General features: G+C 42.9%; 1 protein-coding gene across 5 annotated transcripts in view; it reads left to right on the top strand.

The window, feature by feature from the left end:
- Positions 1 to 25,330, top strand: part of Sptbn1 (spectrin beta, non-erythrocytic 1) — a 174,544-nt gene that overhangs the window by 96,367 nt on the left and 52,847 nt on the right. For all 5 annotated transcript variants that reach the window (XM_028891552.2, XM_037208906.1, XM_028891551.2 and 2 more), the window contains 5 exons: positions 11,964 to 12,115; positions 19,381 to 19,554; positions 21,557 to 21,648; positions 23,533 to 23,613; positions 23,983 to 24,098. In XM_028891552.2, coding sequence (XP_028747385.1) covers positions 11,964 to 12,115; positions 19,381 to 19,554; positions 21,557 to 21,648; positions 23,533 to 23,613; positions 23,983 to 24,098 — 615 coding nt within the window. The remainder of the gene's footprint in view (positions 1 to 11,963; positions 12,116 to 19,380; positions 19,555 to 21,556; positions 21,649 to 23,532; positions 23,614 to 23,982; positions 24,099 to 25,330) is intronic.

Below are 25,330 nucleotides of genomic sequence, written 5' to 3' on the forward strand. Positions count from 1 at the left end.
TGTAGGCGTGGACATGCCATGGCAAGCCTGTGGAGGTCAGAGGACGGATCCCAGGAGTTGGTCTTCTGCTTCCCACAGTGTGGGTTCTGGGTATCAAACTCAGATTGTTAGCCTTGGCAGCAAGTGACTCTACCTGCTGAGCTATCCCACCACCCTGGGAAAGAACTCTTAAATATCTTTAAATGCCCTTCCCAGTGTTTCATACTGTGTCCTCAATAAGTAGTTACTTGTGGTGGTTTGGATGAGAATGTCCTCCATGGGCTCACATAGTTGAGCTCTTGGTCCCTGGTTGGTGGCACTAGTTGGGGGGGGGGGAGGTGGGGTCTGTCTTAGAACCTTCAAGAGGTAGAGGAAGTAGTCTGAGGGTAGGCTTTGAGTTTTTAGCATGGCTTCGCTTGAAATTCCCTCTGCTTCCTGGGTATAGTTGAGATGTGATCTCTCAACTTCCTGTCCAGGTCTCTGCTGCTATTCCTTCAACACCATTATAGACTCTCCCTCAGAGCCATGAGCAAAAATAAACTCTTTCTTCATAAATCACTCTTTTGGTCAGGCAACGGAAAAGTAACCAATACATCCATTGGCTGATTAACCCTAGATGTGAAATCGAAATGAGAGGCTTTTGTGGCTAACTGTTGATCGTCATAAACTCTAGGCAGTGGAGAATTGGTTAGCTAAATACGGAATTTGAATTGGGTTAGAGCTTGTGGGTCAGGAAATTACTTCCTAAATGAAGAATAATCTGAGAAGTAAAATTTTGACTTGATACACTAGTATATTATTTTAAATTACGTTACGTCAGGATTCATCTTATTATTTTACATTTTGTTCTTTAATCTTTTCACAGTCATTAGTTATTTGTGAAATCCCAGTGTAGTAGACAATCCTCATCCCCTTTACCCCAAACACGCGTGAAGTCCCTGTTATAATTGCATTTTGGAGTTTGACATTGAAATTGAAATAGACCAATGTCCTTTCAACCCTGATGGTTTCTACAGTAGGCCGTGGTCACTGGCCAAGTGGGATTCAGATGACTAATTTGTAATGTTCATTGAGACAGAGACCAGTTTTTAAATTTGTTATGTTCATTTGTTTTTGGTTTCTTCAAGACAGTCTCACTCTGTGATAACTCAAGCTGGCTTCATACTCAGTATGTTGCCAGGCTGACTTTGAACTTCCCATGTAGACAAAGATGACCTTGAACTCTTGTGATCTTAGGTACCTTCATACCCTGTTTGTGTGGTACTGAGATGCACACCTATGGCTTCAAGTATGGTTGGCAAGCACTGTGCCCAGCCCTCGCTATAGAGAATCCTAATTTTACCAGTATATTTGTGTGTCACATGATAGGCTGGTTTAGAGGGATTTGGGCATTTTTTTTTAAGTGTGTGTGTGTGTGTGTGTGTGTGTGTGTGTGTCTGTGTGTGTGTGTGTCTGTGTGTGTGTGTGTGTGTACATGCCAGAGGTCAAAACACATCTTGGAGGAATTGGTTTCTTTATTCTTTGTTGTTTTTTCAAGACAGGGTTTCTCTTTTGTGATCCTGTCCTGGAACTTGCTTTGTAGACCAGGCTGGCCTCAGACTCACAGAGATCCTCCTGCCTCTTGTCTCCTGAGTGCTGGAATTAAAGTCTTGTGCCACCACTGCAAGGCTCAGGAATTGGTTCTTAAGGTAGGTTCCAGGGATCAAACTCAGATCATCAGACTTGGCAGCAAATGCCCTTACCTGCTGAACCATCTCACAGACCCTTCATTGCTTCTTAGAAAGCATTATTACTTAGAGAAATTACCACAAACAAGCCACTCACTCACACCTAGCTTCATGTGCTGATATTAAGCTCCTTTTGTGTTTTGTCTTCGCTGTGCCTGTTATGATGGTTGGTACTAGTCTATGTCAGTAATAGCATTCTGGCATATAATTTAATAACCAAGGATCTGGTGTTTGTGTATGTTGAAACTTTGTCCTAATATTTATAGCTGTTACATATTACCTTCTGTTCATCTTGAATCCACTTCTCTCTCCTTCCAGGGAGTATTGGGGAAGGAGAGGTAATGGAACATGAATGCCCTTCAGAGAGAATGCAGGTAGTTAGGAAAGCCAGTCTTGAGCATCCAGCTGTTTCTATCCCTCTTAATGTGTAGGTGATACCCTAGGCTCTGACACATAGGGTAGCCAGGTGGGTGGGGAACGGTTCCCAAGTTCATCTTCTGCCTGTGGTCACTGTTGTGGCAACAGCACTTAAAAAATGTGTGTCACTCTGGAGTATCAGCTGGCTTAACAGAGAGGTGTGAACCTGGCATGACACCTTGTTTATAACCAGCACTCAGACAGTTTTATTTGCTAAATTGAGGTTGACTTGAAAGTGAGCTCTGACAGATTGTGGTACTACTAATAATATAAAAGTGTTTTAAACCTAAAATGAGATACTTTCACTATAAAGGACAACGTGATTATTGTGTGCCATGAAGGGTTTTTGTAGTGCATCATCACCCTTTTCTTTGAACATTCTTTTCAAAATGCAAAGATAAATATATCCAGTGGTGTAGACCTGTGATTCCCAGCTCCTTAGGAGGCTGCAGCTGGAGGATCAATAAGTTCATGGCTTGCCTGGGCTACATAATGACTCTAAGGCCAGCCTAGGCAATTAAGTAAGGCTCTTGCTCAAAAAGCAAAGGGGAGAGGAAACCCGGGGCCAGTTATTGGGGTGAAATGCTGGATGGTCAGAGAGACAGAACAAGCCACAGCTAACCTCACCTGGCCAACTTCTCAGCTGGTCTTGTTTCCTCAGACTGGAACCCTCTGTTTCCTCATATCCAAAGGGCTCTCAGTTGTGCTGCTAGAAGCCTGAAAGCTTAACCAGCCAAATGCTTCTAGTTTCTGGTCCTCACGCCTTATATACCTTTCTGCTTTCTACCACCACTCCCTGGGATTAAAGGCTCGCTTTCTGAGATTAAAGGCGTGAGTCACCATGCTTGGCTGTATCCTTGAACACATGGATTTCTGCCTCTGGAATGCTAGGATTAAAGGCGTGTGCTATCACTGCCTATCCTAAGTATCTAGTGGCTTTTCTGTTCTCTGACCCCAGATAAGTTTATTAAGGTACACAATATTTTGGAGAACACAATACACCACAGTAGAGTGTCTGTCTGCCTACTGTATAACAAAGCCCTCATCCAGTGTCTTCTGCAGTGAGGGTGGGGTTCTAGCTCTTCCAGGTTATACAAAAATAGGCCATAGACTGAAGTTTACTGATACTTATGTTAGCTTGCCACGTTAAGATTTTCACTTATAATTTGTTCTTTTAAATATGTATGTAGGTACAACACATGTGTACATTGAATGTGGATACCAGAGGACAAGCCCAGGTGTCAGTTCTTGGGTGCCATTCACCTCATTTTTTGAGATAAGATCTTTGACTTGTCAGGGACTTACTAATTAAGCTAGTCTGGTTGGTCAGCAGACTCAGGGTTGACTGGGCCAGCCAACCCTCTTTGTCCTGTTGTTTTCCCTTGTCCCTCCCTTCCACTGATTTGATCTTTAAAATCATCAAGAAACTGACTGGAGGTGGACAGTTGTGTTCCCCTTTTCTCTTGTTTTTAGCAAGCTGATTGGTATCTGTTTTCCTTCAACAGTGTGGGATGTGAGCAGGGCTTTGAGGCTCTTTGGGGTCCAATACAAGTGAGTCTTAGCTCAGCTGTGTCTTTGCTGGCAGTATATTTTCTGCTGGGTCACCGTTTCCTCATGCAGTTGACGGATTATGCCAAACCCTAAGCTAAAGCTCTGGAAGATCCTCACAGCCTCCACTGGTACACAGCAGCAGGGTGGGCCCCGTTTGCCCTCCTCCGCTTCTCTCTGACAGCAGTTCCAGGCCGCTTCCCCAGCTATATTTTGTGAAGATGGAGAATAGTGGATTACTAGGTTCATGATAGGGTTTCCTCTGCATTGAAGCAATTGTGAAGGGTGCCATTTCCAATGAATACTTGGTGAACATTTTTCATGGAGTCCTGTGTCTGTAAGTGCAGACCTTTTACCTCTTTCTGGTTTGGGCTCTGTACACTATTGTTAATTCACATTGGCTCTTACATCTCATTTTCAAAGAAATAATTCCATTTATTTGCCCACTTATTTTCAGAGGAAGCTCTGGCCATAACCCCAACTCGTTCCACAGTCATGGCTTCTTGTAGATTATGTATTCAAGGGGTTCACTTTGAAGTAGGACTGAAGGGGCATGCAGGGATTTAGCCTGCTTTCTGAGTGCATTACTGCAGGTGTGTGACCTTGGAGTCGCTCTGCCATGCCAGAATCCAGGCTGTGCTGCTTAGAAGACCATCTCTGTACACGGGGCTGTCCATCCAATGCAGAGTGCAGGTGCAGGTTAAACTGGTCACAGCTGATTTTATAGCCTGCAGATTTGCATATCTGCTACATGTGCCTTTTTTGATTTGTGGTGATACTGAGGATTTATTCTAGGGCCTTATGAATGCTAAGCAAGTGTATTGCCTGAGATACATCCCTAGTCCTGCATGTGCATTTATAATAGATGTTTATGGGTATTTTGTTCATCAAAGGGGGCTGTTAGGAAAAATTTCCAACTCAAGTTCTATTTATATGCCGGCCAGCAAGCATGAACTAAAGGCCCCAGATTAGTCCAGGGAGGCCTTCAGCCAGGAGTTGGATTTCCTTCCTCTTGTTGCCTCAGAACAGTTGGCGCTGTTATCACTAAGGCCAGTTGCTTGTTTCTGGTTTCCTGCTATGTCATTGTGCATGGTGCTCCTGGGAAATGTTTTGTTTGTTTTTTCAAGGTAAGACATATATAGGATCTCCCTCCCATCCTAGTATTTCATTAGAGTCTCTCTCCTTTCTTAAAGGGGGGGGGGACTCAAGGGTTTTGTTTTAATAGATAAATCATTAAAATTTTTAGTCTTACAATAGTTGGCCTCGTTTGAATCTTGTTAATTTTTTTGTTTTGCTTTATATTTTATGTGTATGAGTATTTTGCCTGCATGTATGTATGTACATAATATGCATGCCTGGTGTCCAAGGAGGTCAGAAAGGGTATTAGATCGCCAAGAACTGGAGTTACAGATGGTTCTGAGCTGCCATGTGGGTGCTGGGAACTAAACCCTGGTTCTTCTGCAAGAGCAACATGCTTTCTTAACTGCTGAGCCATCTCTCCAGCCCTAATTTTTTTTTTTTATTAATTACATCTAAAATTTTTATTTGATATGCATATATGTATGTGTACTTGCAGCTGACTGTGTGGAGATCATAAGACAACTTGTATAAGCCAATTCCTTCCTACCATATGGGTCCTTGGGGCTTGAACCCAGGACATTGGGCTTAGCAGCAGGTACATTTATCTGCTGAGCCATTTTTCTATTTCTATATTAATTTTAAGTTGTATTTTATTATTTTATGTGTCTCGGTGTTTTGCCTGAATGTATGTCTGTACCATGTATGTGAAGTGCCCATGGAGACTAGAAGAAGGTGTCAGGAATATCCTGAAACAGGAGTTAAAAGACAGTTGTGAGCCTCCGTGTGGGTGTGGGGCTTGAACCCACGTCTGCTGGAAGAGCAGCCAATGCTCTTAATCATGGAGCCATCTCTCCAGCGCCTATGTTAATGTCCTACTGTGTTGAAATAATGCAGTTATATACTATTGTGTATTTTGTGGCTTTACAGGCATATGTTAACAGTTCAAAACAAAACAAAATTTTCAAATGCTCTAAGTTGGTTGTTTAGACTTTATCTGAAGGTAACACAATTGTATTTACATTTTAGACATTAAAAACCAATTACAAAAACACTTCAATTGTGAGAGCTTTTTTGCACAATGATAGTGTTTAATTGCTTAGAATATGTCTCTGTGCTTAGGGATTTCTTCCCTCCTTGATTTCAGGGGGACTACCAACTAGGTGCAGAAGATTTATTAAGAACCTCCTTTCTCGGGCTGGAGAGATGGCTCAGAGGTTAAGAGCACTGGCTGTTCTTCCTAAAGGTCCTGAGTTCAATTCCCAGCAACCACATGGTGGCTCACAACCATCTGCAATGAGATCTGGTGCCCTCTTCTGGCCTGCAGGCATGCAGACAGAACACTGTTTACATAAATAAATAAATCTTTAAAAAAAAAAAAAAGAGCCTCCTTTCTGAGCTCTGAAAGTATGCATGATGTTGGCTGTGCAGCTGCTCTGCCAAGTGGATGGATAAGACTCTCTAAGCAGGTGAAGAATGGAGCTGTTGCCCTTGAGGCGTTTGCAGGCTGGTAGAGAATAGGTGGACACATACTGAAAAAGTAAGAGATAATGAGATTGAAATTATGTTTACTGACACCCAGTAGGACTTCTTCTCTTGGTAGGTCATCTTGGCTTGGGTCTTAAGAAAAAATGAGAACAAGGAAAATATCTTTGTAATAAAAGCAGCAATTCAAACAAAGGCAGGGCAAAGAAGATGCTTGGGTGAGAGCCTAGAGCATGCATGATGAACAAGACCTGTTGGATAAGGAGCACAGGGATAATGTACCAGAGATGCCCTCAGTGAAGTCCCTGGAAAGCTTGAGTCTGATCTGGACTGTCAATGCGTTGGGTAAACTTTGAAAGAGCACCGTGGGCCAACGAGCTTAAGATGCATTAGAATGAAGAGAAAAGCACAGAGCAAGGACTTGGTGGGTTAGACTTGAAATTATTCTAATTTCTTCTGTAGAAGGTACAGGTCTTTGCTTCTTTATAATCTTTTTTTTTTTTTGTCACTTTTTAGCTTTTTATTTTGTTTTCCTGGCTAAACTTACCGTTTTCTAAGTGTATGAGAACTTAGATTAGACACAGTTCAGCTTACCATGAATTTCAGATTGGGTGGCTTTCACTAGCCAGCCGAGGACAGTGTTCTCCAAACCTTGTCGCTCCTCCCACCACATGTTAGCATCCATTCTTATAACTCTTATAAGCTGGGAATGGTAGTAGTATCTGCCTGTAATCCCAGTGACCTGGAGGCTGAGACCACAGAGTTGCCATCAGTTCAGTACTAGCCTAGGCTGTAGAGTGAGATTCTCCCACAAACCCCACCACCACCACCAAAAAAAAAAAAAAAAAAAAAAAAAAAAAACCTCAAAGGAAAAAAAAATTTCTTAAGGCTTTTTAAAAGTAAAAGGAAGGTTTCTTATCCAGATATAAACCATACTATTTCACTTCTTACTTTCCTCCCAGGATGTTTGATGACTTTACCCTCTTTCCTGACTCTCATTCCTTTCCATAGCCAAAACTGTCTGGTGAATATGGTTGCAGTATCCCATGCAGAGAAGTGTTGTGGAGGATGCTGCCTGTTCATTTCTATAACTTGGCCAATGCTAATCAAGTGCGCTTATTGTTACAACACATTTTTCAGGCTGAATAGTTACTGATGCATTACAGTTTTCCAGAACTGTTAAGTACGCTCCTTTAAAAAACATAGACTATGGTGACAGGAGAGATGGCTCAGAGGTAAAGAGCACTGGCTGCTTTTCTCAGTGCTACGGGACACTTTCACTGAAATGTGTACTTACGAGAGGCTTATGAACTGGGTTTGGGCCTTCTTCCAGCTCTGCCTTACCACGTGACTGCATCACCACGTGACTGCATCACCATGCTCCATCAGTGCAGGACTGCTGGGTTTTTTTTGCATCTGACTCAGTTTCTCCCATCACTATTTCTGGATGTGCTTGCTGTTGAAAGGACAGTCATCGTGGAAGGTGATACTAAGGAGTGTTTAAACCTGGGAGGAAAACCTGCTTTCTAGCTTTGAAGGTGGAACAAGCTGTGGTGGAAACATCATCCCAGTGTCAGAGACTTGCTCAAGGATAAAGCACATTCAGAAGACTTGGGTTAGGATGGTCAGGTAACGGTAATTCTGACTCTCGTGTGATGGGAATGTGTTTTCTTCAACCTCCGTACCCCCCAGTGTTGCACATGAGATGCTGTTTCCCAGTCATTGAGAGCCTGGCTCTGGAGCCAGCCTGCTCCCAGGGTCAATTCCTACCTCATGATACAGTTGTGACAACTGTAGAGACTCAGGTCTGGGCTGGGCTAATAATAAGTAAGTGCCATTAGCTATATGAAAAGTTAGAAATGAGACATTATCTTCTATAATCTGTCATATAACCTTCTGCCACACATGTATAAACCCTGTTGGGATTTCACTACTTTATCTTTTTAGCTTAGAAGATACTGGTGATTGGACCATGGACATTGCACATGCTAGGCAAGCACTGTGCCACAGAACTGCCCCAGCCCTCTTTCTATATTGTGTTTTGAGTCAGGGTTTCACTTACAGTGGCCTAGGATAGCCCTGAACTCACTGAGTACATCCTCTGCTTATACCAAAAGGCTCAGCTTAGAATTTTTAAATAACAACCTAAGTGTTGAAGAAGAGATTCTTTCACTGAAGAAGGAAAGTTGATTTAGATGGCTTCTACAAGATTGTTCAGCTCTGGTAAATTTCTGAAATGATTTGAATGGAGAATGCATCTTTGATGGAGAGTGCAGCAGGAACTAATCTAATGAGCAGTTAAAATAGTCTGGATGCCTCTGAGTACTTTACCATCCTCTTTGATACCAGGCAGCCTTCAGGTGAGTCCTTATGATGTATGTGTATGACTGGATTTGGTAACAGCCATACAATGCCTGCCCTTCAAGGGTACGAGGAGAGTGGAAATGTCAAGGGAAACCAAATGCCCACAATCATTGACCCACACAAGGACTCGTACTGCTTTTGCAGCATGCTCTTTGTGGAATGAGTATGCCTGAAGGCAAGCACTTTCAGCTACCATGGAGTCTGTACAAACTGTTAAACTCAAAAAGGCTTTGATGTAGGCAGAGAGAAAGGTGAGTGAACACCTTATATTCCTTTCTGCTATCTGCCATCACTCCCTGGGATTAAAGGCATATGTCACCACGCCCGGCCATTTCCAATGTGGCCTTGAACTCACAGAGATCCAGAGGCTAAATGGTTGGTTTGTTGTTGTTGTTGTTTGGTAGAGGCTGTCCTGTGTACAGGGTGTTTAGCAGTATCCCTGGCCTCTGCACTTTAGATGGTAGCCTTCAGTCACCACTATAAAATAAAGTCTATAGGCATTGCTCAGTGTCCCCCGGGACCATAATACACCACTTGTCTAAATAACCAGGTCAGTGTGTGGCTTAAAGAGCCCTCTCACTGCAGTTACCTCATGTTCCTGAGACTGACAGCTGGCCCTGTTCCCCTTCTGTCCCCACTGCTTCCTCCCATAGCTTGGCCAGCTACAGCAGCTTGAGCTTGGAAACCCTCTGCATTGTCTTCCCTGTCTGTGCCAAAGGCCTTCTGGTCCTCTGCAGGCGTCTGGCCTATCTCCCTTAGCCGCTTTGGGGTGGGGAAGGGGGAGTACAGGCATGATGTCATTTGCCTTCCCAGGAAGGGTGGAACAAAGGATTGCGTCTCCAGGGACAGTTCCCTCATCCTCAACCGGGCCACTGGGTAGATCCTCCCTCCTTGCTGCTGCTTCAGAGGTGTGTGTTGTGCCGCACACGCTCCATTGTAGGATGACACATCAGCTGGCCTGACTTTGTGTCTCTGCCCTTCCTCAGTCCTAGGGTGTTGTTCATGTCCTTGAGCAGAATCCTTATGCCTTTTTCAGTGTGGTGGTGGCAGCCTGTGGAGTTCTGAGTCTCTGATTTTTTTTCTAGTACTCTTCCTCAACCTGAAACTGGGGGAAAGGCACATACAGGAAGGAGAACAAAAGTTCTCATTCCTTTTACTTTTCAATTTCTCTTCCTTTTCTTTCTCCTTCTTTTCTAGAGCCTCTGAGGCACACTGCAGCTCTGGGAAGCCTCCTTACACAGATTTGGGCGTGTTTGAGCTAAGTTTTCTCTGTTCCGACCATTGACCTCTGTCTTCATGGGGAGATGGGGGTGGGGTTAAGCTGTAACTCTGGGGCAGGGCTTCTACTGCTTCTGAAAGAAGCCACCAGTGTTTCTTTATGTACTCAAAGGGACAGTGCTAGGCTGTGGGACATACTGCATTTGTTTATTGAGAAATATTTTAATCTAAGCAGGTTTTCATATTGATCTTATTCTCTTGATAGATTGGGTGTAGTAGTGACTTTGAACCCCAAACCCTTCATTAGTAGTCTGGTATATCCATCAGGGGCCCTATTAAAGACATTTTCCAGCTTCTTGTAGCATATGCAAGAAAGCATAATTTTATTTATTTATTTTGGTTTTTCAAGACAGTTTCTCTGTGTCACTTCGGCTGTCCTGGAACTCTATAGATAAGGCTGGCCTTGAACTCACAGAGATCCACCTACATCTGGCTCCCAAATGCTGGGATTAAAGGTGTGCACCACCACTGCCAGGCAAGAAACTACATTTTTTTTTTTAAAGAAATTAGTTAGACCTAAATATATCTGAATCAGGAATTCTTGGTTTCCTGGGTATAGTCTATGAAATATTCCTAATTTGATGTGTCTGTGTACTCTGCTCTTGACTGCTCTTTCAAAACAGCCAAACCTTAACATCAACAACAAAAGCGACCCTCGCCACTGTGATGGTAAAGTTACCGTCCATCGTGATGATTGTGGGATTAATAGTGCATGTGCTCCTGACCTGTCATGGTGTCACTAGCCTAGCTCCTTTTGCAGGCTGCAGTATGCCCTTAGCTGCCTTTTCATACTTCCCCCAGTCCTACCCTTCTGGCCCTTTGTTTCTGGTTAGTCCTTGTTCCTGAAGAAGGGCCCTCTTTCTGAGTGGATTGGGGGTTCCTCAGGGAAAGGCTGGACCTCAAGGACCTGCTAACCACAGCAGGAGGCCCAGGTGCCTGGCTTTGAGTACAGCAGTAGGAGCTTGTCCAGCATCATCTCTGCCTCATTGCCTCACAAGTGTAGGTGGATGGAAGCTTCAGCACAGCCTTCCAGATACGGGACTGTCTGCTGTCCCCTGGCTGACCTAGGAACCCAGTACTCACTGACCATGCACTCCGTCAGTAGGAATGAGTTACATACTACCTGGTGGTTTTTTCAGTTCAGCAGTTGTTGTAAACATCGTTATGGAGAGTTTGTACTGGGAATGGGGCTTCAGCTCTGGTGGAACCAGAGATAGGTATATAAATGGTGGTTGTTTAGTTCTGTATCTGACAATCAGGAAATGGGGTGGCTCCAGGATATACTCTGGATACCTCTTGAAAGTCTTCGGCAACCTCATTAGAGCATCCTGCAAAAACAGAAAGGTTGAAAGCTTATTTGTGGATGACCCAAAGGGCCATTTCTAGGAGTCAGTGTTGAGGGTTTTAAGATTTGAGTTGGACAAAACCTGGATCACTGAGGCTTAACAAACTAATGTTTTCCAGATGACTTGAATTTTCAGTGACTGTATTCTGAAGTGTATACCAGCAGGTTCCTTTTCAGTGAGTAGTTAAAAGTTTGGAGATGCTCATTGTATGCATTGTAGAAGACCCCAAAGGCAGTCTCAGTATATTGTTGTAATACTGTGCCCTGAACGTACCTTCCTGTTGATTGACTGGGCAGTTATCTTTATACTTTATCCTGTTACCTGTTTTCTCTGTTGCCCACAATACATGTGACTGAATCACTGAAGACCCATGGCCTTGATGTTTGTACTGAGGGAAGCAGTTTCCGTGCCTCATACCCTTTCCTGGATTGTGTAGTACTTCCCACTACACGCACCCTTTGCGGGGAATAGGAGATGAGTATGTCACCAGAAGCTCTGTAGTCAAATTGATTGAGGCCCATACCGTCATTTGCTGTATTCTGCTGGCTGCAAGCCTGGGAGTTGACGTGTGCAAGGGTTGTCTAAATCCCAACATTCCCAGAAAGCAGCGCTAAGTGGAGGTTTCATTTGAAGTAAGTTTTGCTGATGCCTTCTTGCTGGGTGGGCAGTTGGGCTTTGCTGGTTTACACCTGTTGTTGTCCCTACTGGGTTGGTGGTAAAGTGAGTTCTCCTCTGCTTACAGATGAGCGTGAAGCCGTACAGAAGAAGACCTTTACCAAGTGGGTCAACTCCCACCTTGCCCGAGTGTCCTGCCGAATCACAGACCTGTACACTGACCTTCGAGATGGACGGATGCTCATCAAGCTCCTGGAGGTCCTCTCCGGAGAAAGGCTGGTAAGCACCATTAAGTGGGAAAACATTTTTGAAGAAGCAAGTATGGACTTATTTCTTGGTAAATTCTGCAATTAAAAATGTTTTCTGGAGAGAATCTTGATAAGTGAGGTAAGCACATTGTTTCTGGGTGATGTTATTGAGCTGTAATAATGTAGCTTTGTTTTTGAGATGCCTGCCCCCTCTGTAGGCTGATGGCCCTATTCAGGCAGAGTTAGCAATGGAAGGGCCAGTCTTGGATGCCCGCTCTGAGATCATAGAAGGAATTCTAAATTTATGTCTTACTGATGATTCTTTGGAACATCTGAGCTGGCATCTCAAGGTGGCAGGAGTTGAATCCAGTGGCCTCTGGCAGTTTTCGTGTTCTTTCCTGCTTTCCTTTTGTTTTGGGGGTGACGGTACATGCTGACATTGTGTCATCTTGAGAATAGAGCAGGTGGTAAATTCACCCTTTTCTTCTGGGCAGGGAGATTGTTAGTCTGTGGTGAAAATTGCATCTCCAGTAATGTGACGCTTGCGTGTGCATCTTACACCAGAGAAGTCTAAGCCACTCACTGTGACTGGCCCAGCAGGTCTTGTCTTGAAAGAGTCTGCTCTGTTTTCCACTAGAACACATGGAGTTCCATAGGTGGTGGTCTGTCTGAGCCAAGCTGAACGCCCAGGGATAGAGCCCCACATCTGTACTGACATCACCAGGAAAATGTGATGCCAGTGGTTGGCGGGGCTGCCAGAGAAGCCTTGTGTTTAACTTGATCTCCATCCTGTAACTCGACAGCCACAGTGGATCTTTTGCAGATCAATCCACACCTCTGACTGCTGGAAGACTAGGGTTTTGCATTCCTCTTTAGGAGTCTGTGAACAGAATTGCTTCTCTAAACAAATGAAGATGGTATTTTCTTTCTCTGTCCCCTCTGGTCAGGAACAGAAGGTAGTCAAGCCTCTTCTCATCTTTATTACATCTGTTCATGCTCTTCATTCCTAGAGGTGCAGGTGTTACTGCCTCATTTTTCTTTGAGAGTTTATTGGTCAAACTAGATAATAAGCCCCTGTGCAGATTGCTACAAGAAGGTGGTAGTTTTGTGGGGCAGTGGTCCCATGTGGGGAGGCAAACAGAACAGTCGTTTCATTGGGTTCTTTGCAGTGAGACTTGTTTTTACAGCCTAGGTGAGAATTACTGTGATGTGTGTCTTAAAGAAATACAATCTTTATAACCAGACTTTTCTTTTTTCTATCTGTCAAACCTTCCCCCCTCTTCATTTAACCAGGTAAATTTTTTTTTAATTTTTTTATGCTTTGATGGTAGCTTTGACAAAATAATAAAAGGTCTCACAAATAGGGAATGGTTTGCATATTTAATTTTGTTCTAGTACAGTCCAGTCTTTTAGGCTATGTGAAGTAAAATGTTTACCTTTGCATACCCATAGCTCAAGAAGACTGACCGTGATGACAATGTTTGTATAATACACGATCAGGGCCCCATTGACTTTATCTAAGCAGGAAAAACAAAATAGCAACTAGCGAAGCATAATTTTTGTACTTTGCCATTTGCTGTTGGCAGTAAGTTTTTGCCTTTTCTTTTTTCTTTTTTTTTTTTTTTTTGGTGAGATGAGGTCTTCTGTTATAGCCCAGGCTGGCTTTGAGGTCATAACAATCTTCCTGACTCAAGTTCCCAAGAGCAGAGATTATAATGTATACCACTATACTCATCTTTGTTAGCAACACACACACACACACACACACACACACACACCCTTTTTTCAGTGACTCAGAAACCTAGGAGAATAGGGATAAAGAATGGAAGATGCCCACCACCTCTACCCTCTCAGGTAATCAGTTCTAGAGATTAGAGATTTGGGGTTTTTTTTTTTTTGTTTTTTTTTATGGTACATTCCTAACAGCCATCTTTAATTATAGACTAGGCAGTTTAATTGCTCACATTCCAAAAGGAAGAAGACCATGTATAGTGAGGTAAAGCTCCTGTTTATTTGATCATGGTCTCTTATTTGGTGTATGGAACTTTCTGGAAGAGACACAAACCGCATTCTGTCCTTGGCTCCTGAGGCTGTTAGAATTCACAGTGCCCCAAAGGATTCCTGCATATTCAGATTCCAAAGCTAATTGAATGGTTAGCACTTCTGGTGTTAATGTCGCAGCTCACTGTGCAGTCAGCCAGTGAAGTCTATGCTGGTTTCCTGCACCTTCAATCTAAAGCCTGGGTAACAGACATTAGCACTCTCTGCAGCCCTGTCTCAGTTTCTGTGCGATTCAGTCTTTATTCCTTACCACCAGCTCGGCAGGGGATAGTAGATAAATGTTTAGGTGACTAGAATATGCAAACTTAGTTTTTTAATGAAGTTTCAGATTCTTTTACAGAGGGGAATTTTCTGTGTTGTGTGTGTTTTTACTGAGTGAACCTGAAAAAATGGTGTTAGTCAATGATCCAGAACATTATCTGATTTTAGCCTAATAAAAGGAATTAGATGTTTCAGAGGTTTCAGGTAGCTTTCCACCTTGTTTGATTCTGATCTCCTTGGGAAGAGGCTTGGCCCGATGTGCGAGATATCCAAAAGTGTTCTCCCCATACTCTCGTCTCAGGTATGTCTGGCCATGGAGCAATAAGACTGTTGCTGATTGGGAATCAGTTAATGAAAAATAAAACCATTCCTTTCTGTTGTCTTGTTCTGAAATCACAGCAGACTATAACTCTTCATGAAGGTTTTATTTCAAAATTCTTTTAAAAATATATAGACTACCATTTACTCTAGCATCATCTCGGCAAGAAAAAGTGTGAACACAGAACCGACACCCACCACTCTGTTATCGGGTCTTGATCTCAAGGCCAGATGAGATTGAGACTGAAAGTGTTGAGGTTTGCCCAGTGTATGTTCGGCATAATGCCATTAGGCTTGCACCTAAATGGTGAGGTTATAGCAAAAGTTCAGAGCTTGCTGTGATTTCCACCCTTCCAGGCCCTTTGATAAGGGAGAATTTTAGGGAAGATAGCCAGGTTTTTGCCCTGCTGCTGCCAGGTGTAGCGCCCCTCTGCCCGAGAGCAAGCATTTCCAGGGACCTGGGTCTTCTCCAGTGCCTGCTGTTTCCAATCACAGATATCATTAGGTTTTGATCGCCTGCTGTTTACTGATTTTGCCTTTATGTTTTGTTGTCTTACTCCACTAATCAGTCTCTTAGAAGAAAAATCAACCAAAAAAAAGTATAGGTGTTTTATTTTGTTCTGTTGGTTTTTGCAACCATTAATTCCAGAACAGCTTGAGTTAAGTGGAAAAGGTAAGATTGCTATGACATGAGATTTGCTAAGCCTTGAATTCCACATTGAACTGTTTAGAATGAGCTTTTGTTTTGTTTTTCCTTTCCTTTCTTTTCTTTCAAGGCCTTTGTCAAGTGATAATACCAGCATGCATTGTTTGTTGAGACGGAGTTTTGTGGACCAATCACAGAGCTGGGCTCTTTTTCTAAGTATTATTTATTTCACTTTTTTTTGAACCATCGGCCATGGAAGAACTCCCACTAATTTGGGACCTACTTGTATAAATGTGGAAAGTGAAGTAATAGTTAGAGGAACTATATCCAGAAGTACCAAAAGAATTGGTAGCAAAGCCCTGGATTAGGAAGAGGAAAGGAAAGGAGCCTTTTAGATAAAGTGTCACAGAACCTAGTAGGGAAATGGGGCTCAGCTGGACCCGGAGGAGTGGTGGCTCAGATTGAGAAGCCAGAGGACGTGAAGTCAAATTTAGCTTGGAAGAAAGCGTTTCTAAAGCTCGCACTGAGAACCAAGGTTCTAGGGGTCTGTCGGAGGACTCTGCTCTTGGGCAAGTGTCTTATTTAGTAGGAGTTCCTTAAAAATATACAATTGTTTTTATTTATGTGTATGGGTGTTTGACTACATGTATATCTGTGTGGTACCTGTGGAGGCCAGAAGATGGTGTCAGAACTGGAGTTACAGATGGTTGTGAGCTGCCACATGGGTGCTAGAAATCGAACCTGGCTCCTAGAAGGGCAGGCAGTGCTCTTAACTCCTGAACTGTCTTTCTGGCTCTGAAGAGAGTGTAGCTTTTGAGAGTTTATAAACTATCACCATGCGCTCTTACTGGCTAGTGAGGTAGGTCCCTTGTTTCCTCTTCTGAATCAGCTCAGCGTTTGGTAGGTAGGGAAGAATTTGAAGACAGAGTTTGGCTTTATATGTGTGTCTAGTCAGTAGATGTGCTTTTCTCTTTGGAGACAGGGTGTCACTACAGCTACAGCTCAGGTTGGCCTCAAATACGCCATCCTCTAGCCACAGCCACAGATATGCACTGCCATGCTCTGCTGGGGAGGTGGCAGTGGATCTATAATTAATGTAAGTGTTGGTTACACAGTTTTCCTGAGGCCAGTTAGTATCTTTTCTGGCTTCCTCTTCACTTGTCCAGATCATCAGTCGTTCATCTTGCATGATGACAAGCCCTCTACTCTGCAGTACCTAGCGTGTGTTCTATTGCTGGAAGTGACTTCAGTAACCACTGAATTAAGTCTTTGCTTTGAAGACATTATAACTCAGGAACTGAGAGGCCATCCAGACCAAGCAGGTTGTGTGTGGTGATGCAGATCTATGTTCTGCTTTCTAAGTAGCCTCAAGGTTTATTTGGGTCTCTGGAGAAAGAAGAGAGGAGGGAATTGCTAAGGTGGGGTAGAAGCCTCCTCCCCTCCCTGAACACCCTGCCAGGAATCCTTTTTGTGTCCTCTTTTGTTTAAAAAGGAAAGCAAACTAGCTCCAGGAAGTATCTTTTTTTCCACCTCTAGACTCTTGACAGTAATCCCTGCCATAGTCTGTAAATCCCGATATACTACAAAGAGCACTTGTCTACCATGTTTAAGGCCCTGGGTTCAATTTCCACCCAGAAAAAGTAAATAAGCTGCATGGGCATTAGTAGAGTTAGGGGCCTGGGAGGGAACACCCACCCCATTCTTTGTTTTCAAAAGGCCTTAAGTCCATGCAGGGAAGGAGAATTAGCTCACGACAACACTGATTCTCAGAGTTAAGACTTGACCTAGTGACTCTGATAGACAATTAGAATTATATTTTCAGATATTAAAGTTGGCTCACTCCATAGTTCTTTCTCCTTTGGAGTCTGATGGAAGATGGATCTGGAGTTGGGGTAATAATAGTTGGTGAGATTTGGGACAAGGGGTGTCGTGGAAGGATAAACAGGAAAAACACCTGCAAAAAATATAAATAAATGAATAAACAGATTGTGAGCTGTGAAGGGAAGTTGTGAAATTGATTTAGGGAGAGTCCGTGGAAACCGGCATTTCCTTAGAGGACTTGCCTGCCTGCCAAGGCTACTTGGATCTGAGCCCCATGAACCTGATGTCCATCCTTACTTCCACTGAATGGCAGTGGAGACTGTCCCAGCAGTAATCATACAGGACAGAAATGTGTGTGTTGCCATGGGAATGGTCCCATGCCACCCTAGAAATCTGATAATAAGTAATGAAGGCTAGATGGTGTGCTCCTCTCTTTGGCAGAGCTGAAGGGACAGCTTATAGAGGGCTCATTCCAGAGAGACACACCCTATCCTATTCCTTTGTGTTCAGTTTTTGTCATTACTTTCTTACTCTTTTTGAGAATGTGAAGCATAGTAATATATAAATAGCTCTTAAAATTATTTCCCAGGTAAGAACTGAGTCTTTTCTTTCCATTCACATGGAAATGCATACCACTCTGTTTTGTATTGTGTTCTTGTGTAATTTAAAGATAATGAACTTGGAGGCCTGGCTTACCACATACTAGTTAACTGGATAGACTGTCACCTCAGCAATAAAAGGATAAGAATAATACTTGCTCTCAGTCATGGCTGTTGTGAGAATTGAATATGATTAGCCATAAACCACCACAGAAAACAGTACATTTGGTAGTGCTCAGTAAGTGGCAGCTAAGACGTTTCTCATGTTGAAATCCATGTGATTAGATGAAATCATTGTTACCTCTTAAGAATATTTTATTGTTCCCAAATTTGTCTGAGTATCATACCATACCTTAAACACTTGGGAATGCCTCGCTGAAGCCAATAGAACACAAGAGAATTGGCATCCTGGGATTCTAGGAAGGTGAGAGGTATTTGTTTTGGTGGATATTGGACCTGAGGCCTTGCATGTTAAGCATGAGCTGCACCACTGAGTTCTATTCTCAGCCTGTTACATTATAGTCACTTTGAGACAGGGTCTCAATAAGTTGTTTACGATAGTCTTGAACTTAGGATATTTTGACCTCAGGCCTTATAAGCTTTATAATTGATTCTCCCTCTCTCTTGCATTGTACTACCAGTATTATTTAATTTTGCCATGTCTTTTTTGTTATTTTGTTATAAAAGAGGGGTTAGTCATTCACTAAAGCTTCAGTTATGAAATAAAAGAATGTTTTAAAAGCATGAAGGGTAGTCCAATGAGGTGATAAAGTAAATGTCCCAGTAACTTAAATTTTTTTATTTTATATTCTGCTTATATATTTTTACTTTATGTGTATGGATGTTTCTCCTCCATATATGTCTGTGCACCACATTTGTACAGTGCCCACAGAGTCCAGAAATGGAGCTGGAGTCGTAGACCACTGTGATTAGATGTGGATGCTGGGAATTGAACCTGGGTCCTCTAGAAGAGCTGCCAGTGTCTTCACTGCTAAGCTCCCCAAGTAAAATTGTGTGTGTGTGTGTGTGTGTGTGTGTGTGTGTGTGTGTGTGTGTGTGTGTGTAAGATAGAGTAGATGTTTATAGTAAATATGGAAGGGATGTTTCTAAAATATTCCCCTTCCAATGGCTTCTCCATTTTGATATAAATGTAAAGTGAACAGACATTTGAGGTATTTAGATACCTTGTCCCTGCTCGACTGCCCTCCCTTCCCCTCTCTTCTCCATTCTTCTTTCTTTTCCATACCTTTTTACTTGTTCGATTCTCTATCCTCATAAAACTACCATCTAAAATTCTCCTGATTTGAGGGTATGTCCCATTTTCATCTTAAGCCAGTCTTGGGAAATGACCCAGCCCAGCAGGCAGCAACCTGTTGTTACATTTAAGACGGTCAATCATCCTCATCAATACCTTTGTGGATGGCGGCAGTAGCACCGAGACTCCGTGAAATTGGACCAAATGAGTGCACACAGATTTCAGTTTGGGTTTGGGCGGAGAGCACACGTGCTGAGCATGTGTGATTCAGGGTAGTCCTCAGGAGTCACCTCTGCCTGCTAGATGAACTGTCTCCACCTCTGTTCTGTTTCTAGCCTAAACCCACGAAGGGACGGATGCGCATCCACTGTCTGGAGAATGTAGACAAGGCCCTTCAATTCCTGAAGGAGCAGAGAGTCCATCTTGAGAACATGGGTTCCCATGACATTGTGGATGGGAACCACCGGCTGACCCTCGGACTCATCTGGACCATCATCCTGCGCTTCCAGGTAAGGAGCTTTGCTAAGGAGGCTGCCAGCTTAAAGAACTTAGCCAAACTTTCCACACGTGAGCTTCCTATCCACAGGGCCCCCCAGGAGAGACCGGGCTGCTGCCACTCTGGAGGATTGTCAGAGCTACCATGTTCTGCATTTCACTGTCCCCAACGGACTTGACTTTCCTGTCAGATAGGACTGACTCAGTGATGTGGCTCCTAGAGTGTGCCCCAGCCCACCACTTCCTGGACCTCTGAACATCTGACCTCTGCCATCTGGCTTTCAGTTGCAAAGGTCAAGTGTGACTGGTGCTGGCACTTCTAGGCTGTCTAGACTTCACTGAATTGTGGCCATGTAGGCTAGGGGCTCCATTTCCACCTTCTTGTCTTCCTTTGGGTGTGAAGGAGCAGTTTTCAGGAGGAGAGAGCCAGAAGCCTTCTGTGTATTTGACTAGGTGTGATTGATGTGATGAAGTGCCTCTGTGCAGAGAAGCCTTTTGTGAAAAGGCACTCAAGGTCATTTCATGTCCATGCCTTGAGCCTTGTTTGTGTGGGTTCAGTTCAGGCTGCCTTGGGTGACCCAGGTGTGCAGTGTTAGGGAGAAGCACCTGTGTTTAGGCACATGTTTTGTGCTCAGGCTCTTCAATTACAGTTTGAAGTGCTGGAAAGAGTCCTTGCCCTGGTGTCAGGTTCCTCCAAACACCCCACCCCCACCCCACCCCCACCCCACCCCCCGCACTCCTGTCTCCTGCATGACTTGTGTCCTTGTGCCTTTCTGTCCTGTTTTCGTTCTTTGATAAAGATCTGTTGATTTTTGTGAGTAAGGAAAAATCTCACACAAAGGGGAGGGCAAAAAAAAATATCAAAAATCAAATTTTAACTTAGTTTTCCTGTTCAAACTCTGAGACTGTCCTGTGATCAATGCTTTTTCCATCACTGTTGCCATTCTGAGATTAGACTTCAGCTTCCCAGTGTTCTGGATGTCTCTGTGTGGGGAGGGAGAGTCACAGAGGGCCTCGTCATCCACCTCCACTGCTGCCATTGAGAAAGCATCTCAGTAATTCAGGTTCCCAGACCCAGTTCTAGGATTCTAATTAAGTAGGCTAAGCGAATTATTGTTGAAAATGTCATCTATTGCTTTGGCCTGTGGTGGTGGGAACATGGAAGAGCATTCTGACTGTGGCCCCGTGACAGCGGGTAAGGGCCCCTGTCAGGGAGCTGGCATACACAGCCATTTTCACAGTTCTCAGGGTGAACTGAGTTGAGGCCACTGCCTGTCGGCCTGCCCTGTCTGTACTTGAGCCTGCTAATGCATACTTTCTCCTCCTGAACTGAGAATCTAGGCTGCTGGCACAAGTGTATGACCTGCAGTGCTGGTAGCCGGCATTGTGCAGTTTCTTTCACTGACTTTATTGTATTGAATCATTGTTTGTGTTCCTGCCTCTTGTCCAAAATTCAGTTATGGGGGGGGGGGGAAACACAGAAGATAGTTGGGAGCATTTATCTAGAATCGTGTAGCTGATAGGTCCCTCTTAATCTGAACTGAAATTTTGAGTGTACATGGTAGAAGTCGTTCAGTGTGACCTTGATGCATAGACCAGGCTTTATGTCTAATGTTAAAATTGTTTGTGAACTTAGAGAGCATGGAAGCAGAGCATTTAAGCAGGTTCTGTCTTAAGAGTTTTGTCAGTTTTCAGGAATATACATATAGTACCTCAGCAAAATATTTTTTTGGTTTCTATGAGAAACCTTGCATTGGAACGATGGCATATATGATCTTACTAAGTGCTAGAGAGGCATTTAGGTGACCAATCAGTCATCCCTTTGGCTTCCTGCGTAGAATAGGAAACCTAATTCTGGAGGATTCTGAGGTGACCCTGACAGGTCTTACTGATATTTGGAGCAAATAGTCTTCAGGGTGAGACTTTGATCTGTTTTATATAAATGTAGACCTGTTCCTCAGTGGCTGTCAGGACAATGACTTGGGTGTTGGTTTAATATTTCTTTTTAAACTTTAGATCCAGGATATCAGTGTAGAGACTGAAGATAACAAAGAGAAAAAGTCTGCCAAGGATGCATTGCTGCTGTGGTGCCAGATGAAGACAGCTGGGTGAGTGTGAACGCAAAGGGCACTAGGCATCTCACAGGATTAAGTTCCCCTGTGGTCATCACTCAAAGGTGCTGACAAGTATCTTTTTCATGGCTTCTGTTGAGAAGTCTTGTGAACACATAAACAGTGGATATGTTGACATTTCAGCTGGCTGTCAGAATGGAAGGAGTTCTGATTTATACTTGGAGATTGTCATTTCCAAAATCAGTTCTTTCTGTCTACCAGGAAAGCTCCACAGACCGTTATATCTTCAATTATAAAATTCTGGGAGCATTTCTAAGAATCACACCCACGTGCTTTTTTAAAATGCATGGGAGTTTTCGCCTTTAATTTCGGTCATTTGGGGAGATTTGCACAGGAAACTAAGAAGTAGTTGTTATGTAAACCTGCCCTGGTTTTCCTTGTATTCTTTCACTGAAACCCAATTTGAAGATATTTTTGTATAGCACTGCAACTTTTTGTTAATTAATGACACTTTGTGATTTTAGCTAATATTAAACCTGTAAAGTGTATCTAGAAAAAGGGCTCAGCAGTTAAGAGCACTCACTGCTTTTCCAGAGGACCCAGGTTCTGTTTCCAGCACCCACAGCAGGTGGCTCAAAACTGCAGAAACTCCAGCTCCTTTGGGCTTCTGTGGACACCTTCATGCACATGGTGCTATAAACTCACACAAACACACATAATACACATAAATAAAGATGAATACATTTTTTAAAAATCCTGTAACGTTGCTGATAAAATTATTTTAGAGTTGGTTCTTAATGAGAACCAATTCTTTATCAGATTAATTAGTTGGTTGTTCTCAAAACTGCCTTACCTTGGGGCTGGTGAGACTTGTCATAAACGCACTCGCTATCAAGCCTGCTGACCTGAGTTAGCTCCTAGGGGACGCACATGATGCAGTGAGAGAACTCATTCCCACAAGTATCCTCTGACCCCCTTCCTCCCAAAAGGAACAACCCAATCAGGTAGATAATATGAATGTAAAAACTTTCAAAAATAAAAAACTCTGCTCTACCCACAGGTGTAAGCAGTGAATGTTCAGCATGGAAACTGTAAAGAGCTTATGTATAGCCTGTGGTTCTCGCCCTCCCTACTGCTGCAACCCTCTAAGTAGAGTTCTTCATGTTATGGTGACCTCCACACATTAAATTATTTTCGTTGCTGCTTCATAACTATAATTTTACTACTGTTGTGAATTGTAATGTAAATATCTGATATGCAGGACATCTGATTTGCAACCACCCAGCAGGTTGAGAACCACTGTTATAACTTAAGCAGATGAAAGCAAGTATGAAACTTTGTGCAACCACAGATACAAAGTTATTAGCAATTCATATGGAGTAAAATAAAAATAGCCCATTCATTTGAGGCCAGTTTTAAACAGAAAAGTTTTCTAGGGAAGTTCTTATTCAGAAAACATCAATTAAGCCCTGTATGTAAAAAAGAGAGCTGAGTATCACATGACCAGGCAGTCCTAGCCAGCTTTATCCAGTGGTGTATGATTCAGATCCCAGTGAAATGGGTCCTGAAGCCCTGGCGGGTGGACTACAAAGCCACAGGAAGCAAAAGGCTGTGGACATGTCAAGATTATGGTCAACTTTTTCCCTGAGTAAGAGTGATGTTTAGATTTAGAACATAGTTCACATCTTTCATGGAATTGAATTAACAAGAAGATGTAAAGACACACAGCTGTCTATTTTATTTTTACTTCATAGCAAGCTGATTTTAAAAGGACATATGCTCAGACTTAATTGTCCTTACTGATATATAACCTTGAGTTTACAGTGAACACAGGCCTATTTTTTTTTTCCCATTTAGCCAAAGCATAAGCTTTTGTTTGGTAATTCTGTGGCTTTGCTCTTGTGCTTTCTCTTTTGGCAGGTACCCCAATGTCAACATCCACAATTTCACCACTAGCTGGAGGGATGGCATGGCCTTCAATGCACTGATACACAAACACCGGTGAGTCTGAAGAAGTCGTGGTGAGGGTAGAAGCATAGATATGTTACCGTTTTTCTATGGCAGATCTGGATGGGTTGTATCTCCTATCTGTGGCTCAGATACTGTGCCATAGTGGAAATTCCTGCATTCATATGCAGAGAATGTGTAAGTTCACTCCATTATCTTTCATAAAGTTTATCTTTGCCTGATAAACTTTCAAGGTGATTATTCAGAAGCCAGATATCACTGCTTGATGATTATGAGATACTGTGATTTTACTCCACGAAGTGTTTATTTTAACATTTCTGGAGTAATTATCATGTCTCATTAGACACTTGAGTTATTTCCAAGGTATGACGTTCTTTTGTGTTCCATTATCATTCTGTATAGGCCTGACCTGATAGATTTTGATAAACTGAAGAAATCCAACGCACACTACAATCTGCAAAATGCATTTAACCTGGCAGAGCAGCACCTTGGCCTCACAAAACTGTTAGACCCTGAAGGTGAGGACCTGAGATGGGAAAGGTTAATGTAAAGGCTTCTTATGTTGGGGGGCTCTTACATGTGCAGCACACCTTGAGAAGTATCAAAGGAAGAGGAGCTCTAAAATTCCAGTAGGTTTATAGGACGGGTTACATTTGACAAGACTTTGAAAGATGGGTATGAGAGAGAGGGCATGAGTAGAGGTGAAGAACCAGAAAAGAAGGCAAGTCTGATGATTGAGGGTTTCTATGGGAATGGTGCAGAGAACACCCCTGGCCTTGGCTCTGCGGGGTATCATTGGAAGTTGTTGGCACTCGTGTACACAGAGACAGCCTAGCATAGACACTCAGTGAATGCTTGTTGACCGATGTTCATGGGAATGTGCACTGAGGGTAAGTGGAGATTGAGAACAAGGGCACTCTTAGGATGCTGGAGCTTAAATAAGGAAGGGAATGTGTGAGTAGATGAGACAGTAGCATGGTTTTTCTTATGGCTGACTATATCACATCTGTGTGGAACTGATGGCTAGTATCTGGGTCTCTGCAGTAGCCACAGCCTGTCTTGAGATGACAGAGATGACCTCTCTGGGGAAACCTATACAATCCTCATTTCTAGATCCCAGTACAATGTGGGATTTCAAAAGAACTTTTTCTAATTTTGAGAAATATTTAAAATATAATGAGATTATTTAGTTTGTAATGCTAACGGCTTATAGATTCTCTTTGCTGTAATAAACAAATATTAGAGAGGAACAAAAGTGTGTGTGTGTGAAAGTGTAAAGTTCTTATAAATACGGAATGGGAGACTAAAAGCTCCAAGGGCATCTTGAGGTCATGAGGCTGCCAAGCTGGTTTCTTGCTCTTCTCCAATACATAAGATTTACTACAGGAAGCCAAGGTACAGTTATCTTTGAGATAATCCATTAAGTGATTTCTCAATGTAAACAGAAAGCTAAAACTCCTTGAATTATGATCAGTCTTCATTAACACTCCTTACTGTGAGAAGGTTTTCCTTAGGTCTAGCCCTTTGTATTTTTACAATGAGCCTCTTTTTCCCCCTCCTCCTTTTACACGGACTTTTTATTAACTCATGCATTAATCTTTTTAATCAACCAATATAAAACAGAGATTGATATTTCTCAGCTTACAAGATGGATATCTCCTGTGGTTTTGACCTTAATCTGTAGTTGCCCAGTGTTCCAAGGGATACCAGTTAAAATGTATTCCTAGACAAGCTGGAGGTTTTTTGGCTA

The sequence above is a fragment of the Peromyscus leucopus genome, chromosome 10 (genome assembly GCF_004664715.2).
Source record: "Peromyscus leucopus breed LL Stock chromosome 10, UCI_PerLeu_2.1, whole genome shotgun sequence".
NCBI classification, from domain to species: Eukaryota; Metazoa; Chordata; class Mammalia; order Rodentia; family Cricetidae; genus Peromyscus; species Peromyscus leucopus.